The sequence below is a fragment of the Ambystoma mexicanum genome, chromosome 9 (genome assembly GCF_040938575.1).
Source record: "Ambystoma mexicanum isolate Mex_15411 chromosome 9, UKY_AmexF1_1, whole genome shotgun sequence".
Lineage (NCBI taxonomy): Eukaryota > Metazoa > Chordata > Amphibia > Caudata > Ambystomatidae > Ambystoma > Ambystoma mexicanum.
In genome coordinates, this window is record NC_090931.1 from 605,909,892 (window position 1) to 605,929,395 (window position 19,504).

The following is a 19,504-nucleotide window of genomic DNA, read 5'->3' on the forward strand; positions in this document are numbered from 1 at the left end:
GAGGTTGGGGGTTCGGAGGGAAGTCGGGGGGCCGGAGGTCAAGTCAGCGTGGGGTGAGGGCATGGGATGGGGCATGTCAGACCAGGGTGAGGGGGCGGGGCGAGGCGGCGCAGGATGTGGGGCAAGTCAGACCAGGGTCAGGAGGCAGTGCAGGGCAAGTAAGAGCCAGGGTGAGAGTGCAGGGCAAGTCAGAGCCGTGGTGAGGGGGTAGGGAAAGTCAGTGCGGGGCAAGTCAGAGCCAAGGGAGGGGGCGGGTACATTTGGTGTTGGGCGGGTGGGGTGAAGGGCAGGGAGAAGCCGGGGCGGGCGCTGGGGGAAGTCGGTGGGGGCGCAGGGGGAAGTCGGGTTAGGGAATGTTAGATGACATGGTGAATAACCAGGTTACTCACCGTAGTGACCCCCTTACTCCTAGTCCATAGTCCCCTTTCCTCCATACTTATGGGACATCTCTCCATCCTGTGGGACGGGACCGGAGCACTTTGTAAAAAGCATCCAAAAATGTGTCCTTCCTCTCTTTCTTGCGCGGGGCCCGGCACGCGGCCGTAATCCCGCCCCCCTTGGCTCTGCCCTGCACATCGCCCATCAGTCCTTTTCTATCGCCAGGTCAGAGACCTATTACCAATAACAGACGAACCTTATTAGAGGGGACGGCGGGCGGGTTTATGGAGGAAAAGGGACTACGGACTAGGAGTAAGGTGGTCACTACGGTGAGTAACCTGGTTATACTCCTACGTCCCGTCCCCTTTCCTCCATACTTATGGGAGATTCCCAAGCACTCCTAACAGGAACTACGGGTGGATGGAAATACCCACTACAGAAAAAAGGTTCTTCAGCACAGCCTGACCAAACTGAGCATCAGCTCTTGAGCTCATATCAAGACAATAATGCTTACAAAAAGCAGATGGGGAGGCCCAAGTAGCTGCCCTAGCGATGGACTCCCAGGGGACATATTTCTGAAAAGCAACTGCGGCTGCCTTGCCCCGCACCAGGTGTGCATAAATACCCTTAGAAGGTATTGATCCCTTGAACGGTGAAAGACTGATGTAGGCGGCGAACCACCAAGAAATAGTCACCTTAGACGCCTGCTTACCCTGAGGGTTACCGAAGGTCACAAAAAGTTAAGAACTAAGCTCGGAAGTCCTGTCAAGGTAGAACTTAAGAGCCCTTCTGACATCAAGACAGTGCAGAACCCCTTCAGCCTCTGAGGCAGTGTTCGGAAAAAAGACCGGTAAGGAGATCGACTGATTCAGATGGAATTCAGTTACCACCTTCCGTAGAAAGGCCGGGTTTGTATGTAGAACTTCCTTGTCCTTGTGAAAAACCAAGAAAGGATGCTCCACTGACAAGGCCTGGCGCTCACTCACTCTCCTCGCTGACGTAACGACGACCAGAAAGGACACTTTCCATGATAGGTACTTGAGGTCCACCGTGGCCATTGGTTCAAAAGGTTTATGGCACAGCGCCGTCAGGACTACATTTAGGTCCCACGGCGGGTGCGGACTACGAACCGGAGGGTAGAGGCGTGTTAAGCCTGCAAAATTCCTCTTAACCACTGGGTTACTCAGAGAATAAGAGCATTGTTCTGTAGAAAGATAAGCAGAAACTGCTGAAGGCAAGTTCTGCATGACAGAACGTGAACACCCGACTCTGCTAAGGAGGATATGAAGGACAGCACCGTGTCAATCATAGCCACCATTGGATCCAACTGCTTTTCCAAACACCAATGACAGAACCTGAGCCATTTACTCCTGTATTGGGATCTGGTCGAGGGTTTCCTGGCTGCCTGGATAATACGCATGTTATCCGTAAACAAGTTAAGATGCTCTAAAGACGAACTCCAGCACCATGCCGCCAAGCTGAGCGATTGTGGGGAAGGGTGCCACATCTGCTGTTCCTGATGAAGATCGGGGGTCACTGGTAACCTGATCGGCGGATATACCGACAGGTGTTGAAGTTCTGAGAACCAAAACATGGCCGGCCACCACGGGGCTATGAGCAGAAGGGAACAGTTTACCGACTTCTTCAGCTTCCAAATTGCTCGTTGAACTAGAGGCAGAGGCGGGAAGGCGTAAGCTCTCATGTTGTGCCATGGAATCTCTAGAGCATCTCCCAGAGAGGAGGCTCCCAGCCCCCTCTGGAGGCATACTGAGGAAGCTTCTTCTTTACCGCCGTAGCAAAGAGGTCCACCTCCGGCGTGCCCCAACGCAAGAAAATCCATGAGAGGACCTCCGCCTTCAACTCCCACTTGTAGCTGACCACTGTCCGCCGGCTGAAGGCAGGCATCCGCTGTGACATTCAGCTGGCACGGGATGTGTACTGCAAGCAGCCAGACACCATGAAGCACGGCCCGCTCCCATTTCTGGATGGACAGGTCCACGAGGGGGGTCGGGGGGGGGTTCCCCCTTGCTTGTTGATGTAATACATTGACACCACATTGTCCGTGCATATGCGGACCACCTTGTTGGCAATGAGCGGTCTGAACGCCCTGAGCACTAGGAAAATCGCCAGAAGCTCCAAATGATTTATGTGCAGGAGCTTGTCCTGAGGCGACCAGAGGTCAGAGACCTGAAGAAGATCTAACGTTGCACCGCACCCCACCCCAGAAGGGAGGAGTCCGTCGTGATCGTCACCGTGGGAGCTGGGTCCTGAAACCCCGCACCCACCGTCAGGTTGCTGAGAGATGACCACCAATCCAGGTCCACTCTCATGGAATCCGGAATCATCAGCTTGGAATCCGGGTCCACAGCCTGACGCCAGGAACTCCGAAGAGCCATCTGGGTCCGTCTCATCTTGAGACGACCAAGAAGAAGAGCCAACACGCACGAGGTCATGAGGCCCAGAAGCCTCTGGAACCACAAGGCCGACATGGTCTCAGACTGCGCAAACATCTGACACGTGGCTAACAGATCCGCCATTCTGTCCCTGGTCCGGTACACTCTGCAGTCGATCGTGTTCCGGCGAAAACCCAGGAAAATCAGGTCCTGCGAGACAGTCATGGAAGATTTCCGACAGTTCACCGACAGCCCAAGATGGAACAGGAGCCGAAGGAGAGACTGGAGATTGCCCGCTGCTGCCTGCGGACAAGGGCTCCGTAAGAGCCAGTCGTCCAAATATGGATACACATGGATACTCTGGAGACGAAGATAGGCCGCAATCACCGACATCTTCGTGAAGACACGCCGAGCTGAGCCCAAATGGAAGCACTCGAAACTGGAAGTGCTCCTCTCCCAAAGAGAAGCGGAGATATCTCCTGTGTGGGTTCCAAATCAGGATATGCATGTACGCATCCTGAAGATCCACGACGCTGAGCCAATCGCCCATCTGCAAGGAGGACCGTATCTGGCCGGGCGTGATCATCTTGAATTTCTCTTGGGGTAGGAAAAGATTGAACTGGGAAAGTGCGCAGGCCAGCCTGGTTGGGTTTGGGCACCATAAACAGCCGGGAGTAAAAGCCCTCCCCTCGCTCCCCAAGGGGGAACGGGTTCCACAGCTCTGAGGTCCAGAAGTTTCTGAACCTCAGCTTTGAGGGAGGGCGAGCCTGACAGCTGAAAAGGAGGGTTGAGGGGTGGGGTAGAGGGTAGAGGTAAGCGGCAGCCCGCTTGAGCGACTGAAAACACCCATCTGTCTTCTGTGATGTCCTGCCACGCCTCCCAATGAGACGCAATGCGTCCTCTGACTAGGGTCTTGTGCGACCGCGGAAAAACCCTCATTTGGTAGGTTTATCGGTGGCGGTGCCACCTGAACCTGAGGAGGAGGCTGAGGAACGGGAGAAAAACCACGTCCGTTGTTGCCTACAGCGGTTATTCCCCGCAGGGGTATCCACTCTGCGAGACTTGCGGTCGATGAAGCCCCTAAAGCCAGAGGAAGGTCGACTTTGTGACAACGGCCTCTGGGTTTTGAAAGGAGCCTTAACCAGGCCAGACAAGGGCTTAGCTGTCCGAGTTTTATCCTTCGTCCTGGTGAGCTCTACATCTGTTGTAGCATGAAAGAGCTCCTTCCCATCGAACGGAAGGTCCAGCACCCTGTCCTGCACTTCTTTTGAGAATTTAGTTGCATGCAGCCACGCCTGCCGTGAGGTATCAACCCCCAGCATAAGGCCCTGAGCTGAGGGGTCTACGTGATGAGCCGCAGCCTCCAGGAGATCCTGGGCCATGACCCTGGCGTCGGAAAGACCTCCTCTAGAGTCTTCCAGCTTCTCGACCGGGATAAACTCCTCAAACTCCAACAGACCTTTCCACATCCGCATGTTAGCTCCCGCTAATATCAATTCAGCAATGGCCTGCCTGAGCTGCAAGGCCGAGTTGGCAAAGATTTTCCTCCCGAGGGAGTTGAGGAGTTTGTCCTCCTTTCCCAGAACCCGAGTAGCCGTCGTGGAAGAGGATGCTGCAGGCCTGGACTGTAAAGTGGCCGCAGCCACCACTGTGGAGGAGGGGGGCGGACAAGATGACAGGGCCACCTCTTCCGAAGAATGCAGCCTGTATCTAGCATCAATTTTCTTATTGACAAAAAGTCCAGAGTGTGGCTTTTCCCAGACTCTGCGGACCTCGGCCAGAACATCCTTCTGCAAGAACAGGCCGGTACGCTCCAAGGGAGACAGGGTGAACGCCCCAGAAAGCACGCCCTCCTGCGGAGCGGGTGCCTCGGGCACTGGAACAGCTAAGAAGTTCATCATGTCCAGTACCCGGTCATGAAAAGCTCCGATAGAGCGGGGAAGGTCCTCGCTGTCCTGATCGCCTTGTGCGTCATCCGACAGATCAGGATCCTGATGAACCCTATCGGGCACTGCCTTGTCCACAGGGGACAAAGGTGGAAGAGTCGGGGGAGGCACCGGAGGAACAGGTGGAGCCGGAGGCACGGGAGGACATATCTCCCTAAAAAGCCCTTTGAAATACTCCCTCATGGGGTCGGTACGCATAAGCCTTTGAAATTTACCGAAAAAGGCTTCCTCTGGGTACTGCTTCGGAACCTGAGGAGGCCTCTCATGAGGTGGACAAAATCCAGGGAAGTAACTGGGACGGGTTCCACACAGGCCCCTCCATCGACGTATCCACATAAATCAACAGCGCCGACCCTGCAGGCAGCGAAACATTGTGCAGAAGAGGCATCCAAGCGTTCCAGTCATAAACTGGCCGATAAGGATGTGCACAAGGTACTCTATAGTCACCCAAGGGGCTAAGCCCTACACCTGAGGCCGATGGCGTAGTTGTAGGGGTAGCACCCAAAATAGCCGCCACAGTTGTGGCGGGAACGGGCGCCATTTTGTCATCATCTGAGGGGAACTGCAGCACGTGAGGAAGTGAGGCAGGGGTCTCCGTCGATGGATCAGGGGTCTTAACCTTAGCCTTAACATAAGGGACCTCGGGAGAGCCGGTACTGTGGGGCCTGGAATGTTTTTGTGACATACCAACCGCCAAATTAGCCTTCGAAGGAAGGACCTCGGCACTGCCGGTAAAAGAAGAACTTTGCTTCTTTGCCCCCTCAACAGGTCTGGTGTCACCGCAAGAGCGGGAACGGTGAGAAACAGCTTTCACCGACAAGGCCTTGTCGGGCCTCTCAGAACTGTTGGTAGCTTTAGCCTCTGAACGGGGGAACTCGGACCCAGGTCCGGTAACAGCCTTATCTGCACGAGCCTCGGACATCCGTTCGGTAACAGTAAGCCCACCCAAGGCATCATCCGGGTCTTATTTTTGAGGGAAGCCGACAGAACAGCCTCAGAGCGAGCTCTGGTACCCCACGACTCAGTACAACTGGGTCTACAAACAGCCCCCACAGGAGGGGCCTCGGAGCGCACTCCGGTATCTACAGGCCCCTTACGGAGACCCTTGGAGAAAACTCTGGTACAATCATTATCTGTAAAATCTAGTTTGAACGACATAGAAAGGACCAGCACACGATCTCTAGTGAGAGCCAGAGAGGAAAAAAGGGAAGAAGATCTTCTGAGGATGCAAGTGCTTCCAGTCCCAAACAAGCGGAGAAAAAGGACCGATGGGCGATGCGTGGGGCAGAGCCAAGGTGGGCGGGGTTACGGCCGCGTGCCGGGCCCCGCGCAAGAAAGAGAGGAAGGACACATTTTTGGAAACATTTTTGGATGCTTTTTACAAAGTGCTCCGGTCCCGTCCCACAGGACGGAGAGATGTCCCATAATTATGGAGGAAAGGGGACAGGACGTAGGAGCAACAGTGAAGTGAAAGTAACTAGGTGGGAGGAGGGGGCAGGGCAGAGGAGGGGGCTGGGTGGGTCAGAGAGGAGGTTGGGAAGGCAGGGAAGTTGGGAGGGCCCTAGGAGAAAATCAGGGTGAGGCAGTCATGGATAGGAAGCAAGCCGGTGTAGCAGATGGGGGTGTTTTTACCCTCTCCTAGATTTGTCAGCATACCAGCATAGGAGCTGGCGACGGGAAGGGAGCAAGAGCAGTGATGGGGAGGGAGCAGCTACTAAGCTGGTATCGAGAAGACGGACAGCCCTAGTGCACATTACCATTTCAATAAAAACCCTTAAGCCATCTGTGGCTTGGAGCAATTATTGTGCCAACCGGGAAAAGTATTTTATCCATGTAGAGTATTTTTTGTTCCGACCAAATGTGGCTTCCTCTGAAAATGCCACTGACACTAGTGAAACAGGTGGCGGTTCATATTTTATTAGCAATAGTCTGTTTATGTCGAAAAGATCTTTCCCCTATTCTTCAACTAAGATTTGTTCCTTGGCATTATCCAGGATCCTTGAACATTTTTTAGATCAATTATGGCATAACTGACTACATGTTTCTCTAAATTATAACCGGATATCTGGTTTCATCAATTTCATCTCATAAATGTCAAAGGCGTATCAGTCCTCAAATATTGTCCCACTGGGCCCCTAAACTGTACCTATAATTATTTTTCACATGCCCTAATCATCCTGATAAAGCTTTATAAAAATCAAGAACTAGAAGGCTGCTAGGCTGAAGGCACTACACTGCACACCCAGAGCATGCACATAGAACTAAGGCCAGCCCTCATTTGAGTCTTATTCCCAACTCGCTACAGGTTCAGCCATTGGAGGTTCATGGGATAGGAAGCAATTGAGTGTAGCTGTCGGGAGTGTTCTCTATTTTTTATAACCTTCTCCTAGGTATTGCCAGCCTACCAGCACAGTCCATAGTTCAACTACCGGAGATGGCCATTAGCCTCTTTTTGAACTATATGTTTCAAGTTATTATATACTTGAACAAAGGAAACACCCCTGCCCTCACCCGATTGGCCTCCCTTACAGCAGACCAGAGTACTTCACGTCCTCCATCCACCACCCATTGTGTAATATGGTTCTAGTCTTTTTCTTAAGGTATCCTCACAGACAGGAGGGCCCTTTCACATGGGTAGTTGGGGAGCATGTTCTGGCCTGCTCTACAAGGGGGGAAAAAGCAATCATTCTGTACTGTTCCATAACTTGTAGCATATAAAGAGCATGCGAATAATCTGCTCCGGCAGCTGATATGTACATTTTTCTAGTGTTCTGGCAAATCCTAGGTGATGGCGATAATATCTTTACTCTCATAAGCCACTTAATGGGGTCACCAACTGGAATTCTTTAGAAAAAAAAAAAAAAAATGAGCACATATCTGGCAAAGTGCTTCCCTTAAACAGGTCTTCCCCACTACATACTGGCAGCCAGTCGAAGCTATGGGGGATTATTGTAAAACGTGTAACAAAGCCAAGCAGGAGAGTTCTGTAACTAGAAGTGGTCCTAGGTACAGGGAAGCACTTCACCTTTCAGAACGAGACCATCAGTTTGCACCCCTAGTTATCCATTCACAGACTGGAATAGGAAGTCACATTCACAAAGACTGGGAACTTAGGACATGTTAGAAATGGGTACATTTGTCCACAAGTTGGCGCCCAGGGAGACCAATAGAGTTACCTATAGCTAGTTTGAATCTGTGTCATGCGGGGAAAATAACGTCAAGTTCATAGTTTTCAAACACACATTTGTGTGGATTGAAAAAAAATACACAGAGCTTGACCCACCCTCACAAAAAAAAAAAGGGTTACAACCACTGCATAGTCAAATATTTCTCCAAGTATATATTGTATACATTTAACGTGTGAATATCAATGGATGAATTCCAACAGTCATCTCTATTCATGCAAACATTAAGATCAAAGTATTACCCAGTGAATACTTGCCAATCCGTTCTCCCATGAATTAATCATTTCCACAAAGTTTTCGGTGAGCAATTGAACGTACCTGAAACATCGTACCACTCGGCCCCATTGGTGATGCCATCTTTAAAGGTCTCGTCTGGGTCTAATGGACAGTTCGGGTGGCCAGTGCTCATAACTGGATTTTTTTCAGCATAGGCACGTGCTAGGTACCTGAAGACTTTGTCATCTGGTGATTTGCTGTAGGCTCCTGACTGTTTGTGTGTAGAAGTGTCATCAAAAGGGTAACTAGCCACCACAGAGCCACCGTGCAGGTTCCCAGAAAGCAGAAATCTAGAAGAATGACCAACAGTTTTAATCACTTATGACAATCCAAAAATTAAAATTAACTAAAATAAGAACACAAACGCACAGATCATAATCATCAAGACAAGGAATCGGGCTAGCCAATCACAATCAGAAAAATACATTTATTCTAAGATAATGTCTTATTGTGGGGTGGGTCATTATAGAGAAGCAAAACGAAACTGATGGGTGGAATGGGAGAACAACTTAGGACAAGAAACAAAAAGGGCAGCTCTTACCTGTTATATACAGGGATCGAAATAAGGATTTGACTAGCAGTAGCTGAAAGCAGATTCTGTGCGTTTGGCACCGCTCAGTCACAAGGAGCTGTTCTATAGCGTTCTGCCAATTTAACTCCCGTTTGTAACATGCAAACAGTAACTTTGTCAATTACATATGACCAGTTAGGCTTTAAATATGTTCAAGATGTGTCCAAACACTCAATTACAGATTTAATGTCGCGGTCATGTGTATATGGCACCAGTTGGCCTGGTGTGCTAAATGTAGCTCCTGGTAGCTGTTGCAGCCAAGTCAACCAGGCTCTTCTAATCTATAGCCAGGAGCTAAATAGCTCCAAGCAATTTCGAACCCTGCTGTACCATGGTACGAAAAAAGAAACAGGCACAGACAAGGCCAATAAAAAGTCAGATTCAACAAGTGACTGCAGTAGTAGAGAAACAGAGAGCCACCAAACAGACACGCTTCATTTTATCATTTAGAAAACTAAACCAATTAATATCTGTACCAAGCGGTGGACCACTGATGACATGTTTTGTCAAGGTGAAATGGGTGAATGTGGTACTCTCATTTTAAGCTGCCCTTCCACTGAGTTAAGGAGAGGAGGGAAGGGTGTGTGGGGGCTGGGACTCGTCTGCCAATGGCCAGGAATAGGAATCCAGGGGGGCTGGTTGCTTTGCCTTTTAAGGCCTACTCCTGCCCCCACCCCAACTAACTCCTCTCTAAGATCTCCTACAATCTTACACTAACCCACACACACACAATAGCAAATCAACACTAATCAAGCAATGACTAGACTAAGCTCTCCTCTTTAGCCCCGTCTCACTCTACCACATCAGCGGCTAACAATACCAAAAGCACTACAATCTATCAGCTCTTGGGCTCTTCCTTATTGATTACATACTCCCAGGTTTCTCCATCAAACCCATAGAAAGCAGATTGGCACTTGGAAACTGGGTACTTCCAACCTGCACCCTTTGTGTCTATCTTTCCCACTGTCCCAGTAATGAACTACACCCCCCTTTTTATCTTACAGAGGCAAGCGTGCGAGGCCACCAATGGTGGCAGTCAGGCGCTATACAAGAATACTAACATTACATTAAACTTTTACCACTGTTTTGATCGCATCCGAGATCTAAAATAATTAATACGATGCATATACCAACTGTGGCGAGAACATCAAAAAACATATGTGCTGTTATGCTTGGTTATATTTTCATTTGGTACGATACAGTAAAACATGTTTTTGCTATGTGGCTATGCCATGCTATCCTATGCCATCTTTTCTATGCTGTTTTCTATGTTGGGCCACGTTGGCTTCAGAAACTATGCGTTTTGTTCACAAATGCATTTTTGGCAGAAAGATTAAATGGAATTTGGTTGGCTCAGAAACAGCCTCTGCTGAGAAGGGGGTGCAGCTTAAGTCTCAAAGTTCCATTTGGCATTATCCACCTTTGGCTCACCAACATCCTTCAAGCCATTGATGGCGCTCCGAGGGGAGACAACCTGCAGAAGTATGAATGCATGAATGCATACCTACTTTCTCGCCGGCTGAGCATCAGCTACTGCTACCACCGATGCTATTCCCATACTGCTACTATTGTACACGCCAATAAAAAAATTATACAGAGCCACCCATGCTTATTTCAGACCCCCATGGCCCCTTCAAGTAACGCAACCAAAAAAAACGTAAACCTGTAGCATTTGAGACAAACACAAAAGTCAAGGGGAGGTCCCAGGTGCTCTTTATAAGGCTGTCAGAAATGTACCTTGGCGATACAGGTGCCTATGAACTAGCCTCAGAGTGCCTGAAAAAAAGAAAGACCGGTAGAAAAAAAAGGTAGTGTGTTATCTATGGTTTGGAGGTGGAAAGAGGCGACGACTCCTCCCTCTCACCTTTATATCATATGGTCCTGTGACGCTGCCCAGTTAATCCTTCAGATAAGATGCAACTTAGGGAGAGTGGGTACATCAAGGCAAAAGCTGGTAGTAGAAAGCCGGATAGTCCTCCAGGCCCCCACCCCGTGGGTGAAAAATAAGGTATACTTCTAGTGCACGTCGTCCACCGTATAGGCTGATGCAGTCTGACCCAAGTTGGACACTTTAAAGCAAGGCAAAATGTGCAGCGCTTAGGGAAGTCCACACAAAGATGGAGCTTGTTCCTATTCACTTAGGGTTGATTAATTATTTCCTTAAACAGAGCAGTTCCATTACTGAAGGCAAACTGGCTGCAACTATTGAAGATTTACACAACTCAGAATCGTTACCAGTGGCTAGAAAAGATCAGGTTCAAGCTTCAGAGGGCAAGTGCCTCCTGCCACCTCAGAGTAGTATTATACCCGCTCCCCCCCCCCCCGAAGATTAAGATTGTGGCCAAAAAATATCATCGGGTAGACCCAACAAGAGAACGCCAGCCCCAGACTAAAGCGAGCTCCCACTTTGTAAGCCCCTTTTAGAGCCCATTTCATGTAAAGTACTTCCATTGGGGAAAGCGCACAAGGGCCATTTATAGATAGAATTTTAACTTGGGTTGAGTTTATGAGTGGGTAGGGGGTTTGGAGCAGCTAGTTAAAATGGAAATGATTTTGGCAAACATTAGGACTCCTGGGGAAAAAAAAACACACCAAAGAAGAACACAAATAACACTATTACGTCTGGGGAAAAGTATCAAGGCATCGAATGGTAAGCAAGCTTGCAACTTCAAGCTTCTGTTAGGGGTTGCAGGAGTTCCCAGGTTTCAAATTTACCTCAGGATTAATGACCCAAGGAGTCCACTAAGCCCACTGGCAATGGAACCGCTTCCTAAAGCCATGGATAAACATTTACCGACAGTGTAAAGAACGTCATTCCCTGTAACAACCAGACAAATAGATCAGTCTGCGAAGTAAAAGGAAAGACTGTGCCTGAAGACTGGCTATCCCACATTGCTACCCACCCCATACCTTCTTAGTAGTTGTTCTTCCAAATATTCACCCACTAGACCAGCAGTCAAAGGAAAATACACCTACACTCAGAAGGAAAAGCTTGCACTGACTGAGAGGCGATTGGGGATAGAGCCCTTGACTTCATGATGGGTGGAGCAGAGATTGCATTGTGTTGACTTCTGATAATCCTGACATGGTTGCTGAAATATTGAACGTCTTATCCCCTTACTGACTCAGTCTTGGTCTAGACATAAGGGAGTAAGCCCTCTACTATTAGGATATGCATACCCGCAGATTGCAACATAAACTAGATGAATTTACCTAGCTGGAAATCAGGACGAGGGCTAGTATGTCAGTAGGGTCACTTCCTAAACACCATTGGTGTACAGGAAGAACAGACTAGCTTTGCGAACTAGGGGTGTCACGGTATTAGTTTTATGACGGTACAATCACCTTCTTGCCAGATGACGGTATATCATGGTTATCGCAGTATAGCAGGTGGAGTTAACTAATCTTAACAAATATTTTCTAAAAGGTCATAAATTGACAGATTTATCACCACAAAAAAGAACCAGGCACCCAGGGCCAGAATTGGGCTTTTCAACATACTTTCCACTGAAATGTCTTGCTTCCACCAAACACACGTGTGGAGAGGAGGAGTGGCCTGCTGCAACTGGCAAAGCAAACTGAATAGCTTTTCTTAAGTGGTCATTTAGGCTTTATGCTCCCCCACTGGCTACTGGTGAAGATGAACATGTTGCCATCTTGATAACCTGCATGCCACCGATCAATGGAGGCTGATGGTAGTATACGCTTGTGCGCATATACACACACACACACACACACACACACGCACACACACTCTCTTTACGTTACAGCCTTTAGTTTACTTGCGGGCCAAAAGGTGTTCAGTAATCACGGACATGTTACCCTTTGGTATGGCAGCAGAGAATACCCACAGATGAGTGAATTTCGCAGTGTGACTTATTATATGTAAATTCAATGATAGAACCTGAGAAATACCCGATTGCCATATGTTTAGAGAACATTATCCATTATAAATATATAAACCCCAAAGCCGCCAACCCAAAGTAGACCCTTTTCCTTCTTGGCACTGTATCTATTCTTCCTATTGCTAACATATTGATTTTGTGCGAGGCACGTGTGGTTTATGAAATGGCATTAAAAACTGCTCCAACTGAAACTACTTGGCAGACGGCACATCCAACAGTGCAAGACCAAGACTGCGCAGCACTTTCTTACTGCAGCCTGTCCAAATCAGATTGAAAAGCACACTTTATGGTATGAACGGTATAAACAATGTGACGGTTATTATTGTTCAATTAAGTTGTTCATGGTATCTTTAACGGTATACCGTTATACCGTTACATCCCTATTGCGAACTCCTATGCCAGGTACTTTGCAACTAGCCAATTCTAATAGGTTTTTCCCATTAGAGGGCTCAATAAATTTGAGTAGAGAGATGTACGGATCAAACTGGCAATCCAAGTTATCCAGATAGGTCTATATCCTTGTCTTCTGATAATACACAAGTTAAAATTATCTGCTGGAATACAGCGGGCTTGGAGTAAAAAAAAAAAATTGAAAAAAAATATAGGGATGTGGATTGGGTACACTATGCAGGTAATTTCAATACAATTACTCTTAAAGAAATCAGGACACCCGACTCCTTCCATAGGAATTACTGCCAGTCTTTCACATTTCCAGCATGGACAACTCGCATCGAGAGGAACTCAGGGGTGTTATAGCTTGCAATTTCATTGAAATGAATTAAGTTACAGGTCTCTGAAATGGAAATGGCACAACAAAAAGAATAGGTGTAACATAAAAGGGGCAAATAATATCACACGATGTAGCGAATAAAGCTGATCAAACCCACATTACAGCAAATATGGCAGCAGCAGATGAGATTGGAATGATAAAGACGTCTGAAGTGATCAAGCATATGTTAGATAATCCAAGAAAAGTCGTATAATGAGAACCTGCTTTTTACTCTACTCCAAGCACCTTCACCTGCTGTAGTGTGCAATATTCTGAGAGGGCAGAAGGTAGGGAGTGCCTAGGCAAGCCTGGGTTCCAATAGAATTCTAAAAAGAACCCAATATTTGGGGTGCCTTTATCGGCTTTATTATTTAGAGTTGTATTCCTCACATGGAAAATACAACTTCCTGGGCGAAGGGAACAATTGCGCCAGACATTATTCCTCATATTTTAGGCTAATTAAATCAATATGGCTTACCTATTAAAAGTAAAGAGGACGTTTCTACTAATGCTCTAAGGAGAACGTTGTGCATCCACCAGTATACCTTCTGTAGTGTAAGATGATTTCCCAAGTGGGGTGGGAACTATTGAGCAATCCTTGAATCTGTCACTGCTATGTGACAAATACATTAGAAACAGTCACGGTTTGCTGGGATTATTCTTCCTGGATTTGTCCACAGCTTTTGATCGTGTGGACAAATACACATTTTGGGAAGTATTAAAAGCCATATAGGATTTCTGTACTTCATAAAGAAGCTCAATTTTAACCAAGAAAGTTGTGTTCGATGTAGTATTAGGAGGGGGAGACACTATTTGCATTCTCTTCGTAGCATTGCAGATGCATTCAGGTCCCCTTGATGTTCTTACTTTACATCAATGATTTCGGACAACTTGATTGCAGACTCCTTTAGATGCACCTTCGTTGGGGACAAGAGTCATCCCATTCTTCCCCCTATGCTGAGGAAGTAGTTCTAATGGAGCACACCCCAGTAGCATTGCAGAGTCTAGTGAACAGGTACTCCGCATTTAGGATCACCCAGAAATGTTCATAACCATAACTAAGTTAGCCATTATGTGAATGGTGTGACAAACCCAAAAATTAAACCATTAGGTTGGACGTTGAAAAACGTCTACAGGCTAAAGATTAGCACTACCTTGGCATACGGTTGACTAACATTATGAGCAGCAGTCATGGAGAGGAAAAAAAAAATATCCTACAGACCACTAAATTGCCTTGCCGCGAAAACTGACATCAATGTTTAGAAGGCTAGATCACACCCCGCTCCTGCAATTCCTAGTGAAGACATGAACCAGGGGCAAAGCTGATGGTATAGGAAACTTTGATACAATGAACACTGCTTTGCAGGGATGAGTAGCGAATGAACTCCTACTCAGCCCCACACTACTATTAAACCAGCAGTGATCCCTACAACAACAAAAAATGGGAAACTGGCACAGCCTGACAAATATACTTCCTCCGTAAGGTAGCGCAGGCCAGCGGCAGGCTATACTCTGCATGATGGATACGAACTATGTGATAGGGTCGAAGACCTGACCCTGTCAAGGGGGATGGCGACCCCTCAAGCTGGGGCAGGAGGCCTACCAGGGTGTGCGCCAGAGCCAATCCTACCTAGTGGAGGTAGTTGGGAAGGCTCCAGTCTCTGTTCCCTCTACATGTGCCCAGTTACAAGCGCTGTGCAGCACTTTTGATTGCCACATACCTCCCGTACAACAAGCTTGCCAGTGTTTTCTGTTTTGCCTTTCAGGGCCGCTCAGACCAGGATTCTCACATAAGCTCATTTTGTATACAGGATCATTTTATGCCCACAGCAGAAGAAAGCACCTGTTGTAAATACTATAAAATGCAACTTTGAGAATTGTAGCGTTCGAAATTGCTGGAAGCCCTTTAGCTCTTAATTCTTCCCTAGTAAATTCCGATTAGCTTAAACCAACAGTTATTAGGAGCTACAACTGCCTCCCCAGGACAACTGGTGCCTCACAAATATGAATATGTGACATTACCTTGGAGCATGCGATAATGTAAATAAATTAGAATACAATGAAATACAATGGCCCATACATAAATGTGAAAAATGTTAAATTGTGCTTTTCATGTAAAAGTTAAATTTTCAGTGTGCTGTGTACTCCCTCCCGGTTCCCTAGCTCCTGTCTATTGGGTAATGCCCGACACACAGGTGCTCATTGACTCGCAATTTCTAACCCGGGAGGTGTGGTTCTCTACACCCTGCTGGGCATAGATCCTGAGCTTACTTGATCATTAGGACGTTTTTAAGTGCAATTTAAAAAATAAAGCCAGTGGGAACGCTCAAACCCTCGATTACAGGTCATGAGGACAATATGAGAAGTATAGCACAGTATGCAATGGTTTTAGTTAAAATTCTAATGGCCACAATACTCGTTACTAGCCAGGCATGAAAAGTCAATTGCCCCCTTAGTTCTCCACCTGCTCACAGCGCACCATTTCTTACTCGGCAAGTCTATCATCACTAGCCAGTGGCTAGTACAAATCGAGTCCTGTTCCGATGGTAGGTTATAAGATTTATTATATTCCCTTCTAGAGTCGGCCTAGAATTGTTCAGTTTTATTAATTATGGTGGCAAGTAAATATAAGAAAAGGGCCACAACGCAAATGTAAGCCGATGAGCATATTCTAGATCCCTGCTGGACGGTGTAACTACAGCCCAGGTTGAGAAGGGTGGAAAAGGATGTGTTACACAAATTAAGTCCCAGATGAGACCGGCTTCAGTCCAAAGGAATACTGCTTCGGACACCATTTATAACAAACAGTTCAGTACCAAATCCCTCGAGAACTCCCAGGAAGCCTGGGCATTGCTCCCAGAGGAGCTACAGATCAAAACACTCCTCATTTAGAAGTGCCTGTATTCTCCCCAAGATTTTCTCTTTAGAACCCGGCTGTTCGTGGCCCATGGAGCAAGTGCAGAGATGTGCGTTTTCCTGTTCCCTTGTGCATAGTTTCAGCATAGCAAGGCTAACAGTGACAACCTAGTGTTCTGGAAAGTTTAAAAGCATGACTAACCCTGAGCCAAAGACAGACTCCCAAACATTTAACACAAAAGGGTACCAGACTGTACCTAGGGAGAGAAGGGCCAAATGTGTGCATGCAGTGGCAGTGTACATCCACCTTTCATATAGTCTATTAAACACATCCTCCATAGGGAGATCGGGGTATATTTTCCCATTATAGATGGGTATGTATTACTATACTTTGAGTTTCTTCTACAGAGTAAGACACCACACTATCTCACCGTTGCCTAAAACAAAGTCAGGCATGCCATGGCACAAACATTTTGACATCAACAATTGCTTTTTTGATATTACCATAGTTTTTACCACACTATTCACTTGCTTTCCGTTATCAAAAACATTCAACTTTATAGAAAATCTAATGTGGACTATGCCACTGTAGGCTCAGGCTTATCAGTACGAGAATTTACTTTCTGGAATTTGACCTGGGTTACAACAAGTCGCCTAGGCAAATAAGCCACAGAATGTCCAGGGTTGCACAAGCATGCTCTCAAATCAACTCATGCATTCAAAATTATATTGTGGACCAATTTAAAATCCTCAAAGTCTGTCTACGATACACAACCCAATTGTCACAACATTAAGGATCTTCTGGATCACATGGGACTGGCAAGCAAGCAGGGTATTGCAACATTTTCCCCAGGGCTTCCCTTCCTCCCTTTCTTTGTAGCATTTATTTCCTGCTTTCTCATCGTCTTATCTTCCCTTTGTTTTTTCTTTTCTCCAGAAGACTAAGGTCTGAATATCCCTGGCTGAGGCACAGGACGCCACTTCGCAGACAAGCCTAGCCATACTCAAATTACTGTTGTAGTGATTTTGTGCAGTATAATAGCCTATTGACAAACGCAGACTAGCAAAATAACACAAGTCTAAGTTGGCCTATTCTAAATATTTAGGTTTGGGAAGTAATCCTCCATCACTATTTACATTTTATTTATTAAAATTTGTAATCATAATATAGCCCGTTCTATCAAGAAAAACACATTCCCACAATAGAAACCTATTGACTCTGATGGCCCGCAGGTCATCAATGGAATCATTCATTTATAATTCTCAGGCAGATGGAAATCGATACGTTTGTGGGATGCTGCCGGGCCTCAAGCCTCCACACACAAGCTGCTATTATGTTCTAAGGGAGGTGGGGAGGATTTTGGTTTGAGCTTTGTAAAGCATTGAATCTCCAGCCGCAGCCTGATATCTGGAGTTTTAAGGCTAATTCAGCATTTTTTAGCAAGGATTGAACGGAGTGATGCTTTTGGCTGGTTTATCTTATTTTATTTGCATGTTATTTCTTTGCGAGTGTGGTGGGAAGAAGGGACTCTGATTTTCACTACCATGTTCTATGTTTTTGCAGGTTGTTGTTTTTGATGCAGCAGATTTAGTTTCGCTGGAGGGATTTTGATGCTTACACAGAGTACAGCAAATGCGTTTTTCGTGTTTCAGAGATGTATTATATTTGTAAAATGTATTTGCTTTTTTAATGCTATTTTGCAGAGTTATTTGGAGTGTGTGAGGATGGGCAGAATATTTGTTTTGAAAAGAATGCAAGGTTCGGATTTTAGCACTGGTGACCACACAAGAGCAAAAATGCGCCATTGCTAAAATTGGAAGACCTGGCACCACCATTTCGCAAACATTGTTTTTATATGTGTTGCTACCCAATTAGCCAATATGAGCTAGTTATGGTGCTAGTGAAATATCCCCAAAGATATACTTTGTTGCTTACACGGGCACAACAAGATTTATGCAGGTTTTAGTTCTGGTGCAATGAGAAAAAACAAAAGTTATTCACCGTAGTGGCTATCGTACTCCTAGACCATAGTCCCACTTTCCTCCATACTGGAGGGATATTCCGTCATTCGGAAAGGTACCGAAGCACTTGTTTAGCATCAGAAGAAAAGACATCTTTAATTTTTACGCAGGGCCAGCGCTTGTGGTTTTAGCCCCGCCTTCCCGATTCCCACCCAGCACATCACCCTTCAGTCCTTTTCTATCGTCAAGGTTGGTAGACATTTTAGCAATAGTGGGGAACTTTTCAGCGGGGAAGGTGGGTGGGCATATGCAGTAAAGGGGACTATGGGTACGTTAGTCACTACGGTGAGTAACTTTGTTTTACTCCTACGTCCCTTCCCCTTTCCTCCAGTCTTGTGGAAGATTCACAAGCACTGATATATAGAACTGGGTGGATGGAAAATCTCCCTACTTGAAGAGGTTCCCAAGAACAGCTTAACCAAACTGAGCATCCGCTCGTGAACGGAGGTCAAGACTATAGTCTTTACAAAACGCTGAGTGAGACGCCCAGGTGGCCAACTTAGTGATGGTTTCCCAAGGCACATACTTCTGGAAAGCTGCAGCTTTGCCTCCCACAAGGTGAGCAGGTTTGCCCTTGGGGCCTGCAGTCCCTGTACTGCGTAAGCTTCCAAAATGCTGGCGGTTATCCAGCAGGAAATGGAGGCTTTAGAGGCCTGTGTCCCATTAGGATTTCCAAACGTTACCACAGATGTGAGGAGATCCTGAAGTCTTTAGTTCTATTCAGATAGAATTTGAGCACTCTCCTAACATCAAGGCTGTGTTGCACCCGCTCTGCATCCGATGCCGATTCTGGGAAGAACACTGGTAAGGAAATTGAATGGTTAATGTGAAAATCTGAGACAATTTTCTGCAGGAAGGAAGGCTGCATGCAAACACTAGCTTGTCGTTATATGGAACATAAGAAAATGTTCCTCTACAGAGAGCCTATAGTTCCCCTATTCTTTTAGCGGACGCAATGGGGACCATAAAAACAATTTTTCAGGTAGGAATCTTTAAATGCTTTGTTGCCATGGGCTCAAAGGGCACCGAGAACCACAATGAGGTCCCATTTCGCCTGCGTTGCTCCGACAAGTGGAATAAGATGCAAAAGACCAGCAATGGGACTTTTTATTACCCGATTTGCAAGGGTAAAATAGCAAGAGTCTGTGTTGAGGTAAGCCCCAATAGCAGACAAGTTCCGCATGAGTGTATGTATGCCGGTAG

At 46.8% G+C, this 19,504-nt stretch overlaps 1 protein-coding gene across 1 annotated transcript in view; it reads right to left on the minus strand.

The window, feature by feature from the left end:
* CPD (carboxypeptidase D) overlaps window positions 1-19,504 on the minus strand; it is a 750,705-nt gene that overhangs the window by 672,942 nt on the left and 58,259 nt on the right. The window contains exon 2 of the mRNA XM_069615245.1: window positions 8,221-8,468. Within this exon, the coding sequence (XP_069471346.1) occupies window positions 8,221-8,468 (248 nt within the window). The remainder of the gene's footprint in view (window positions 1-8,220; window positions 8,469-19,504) is intronic.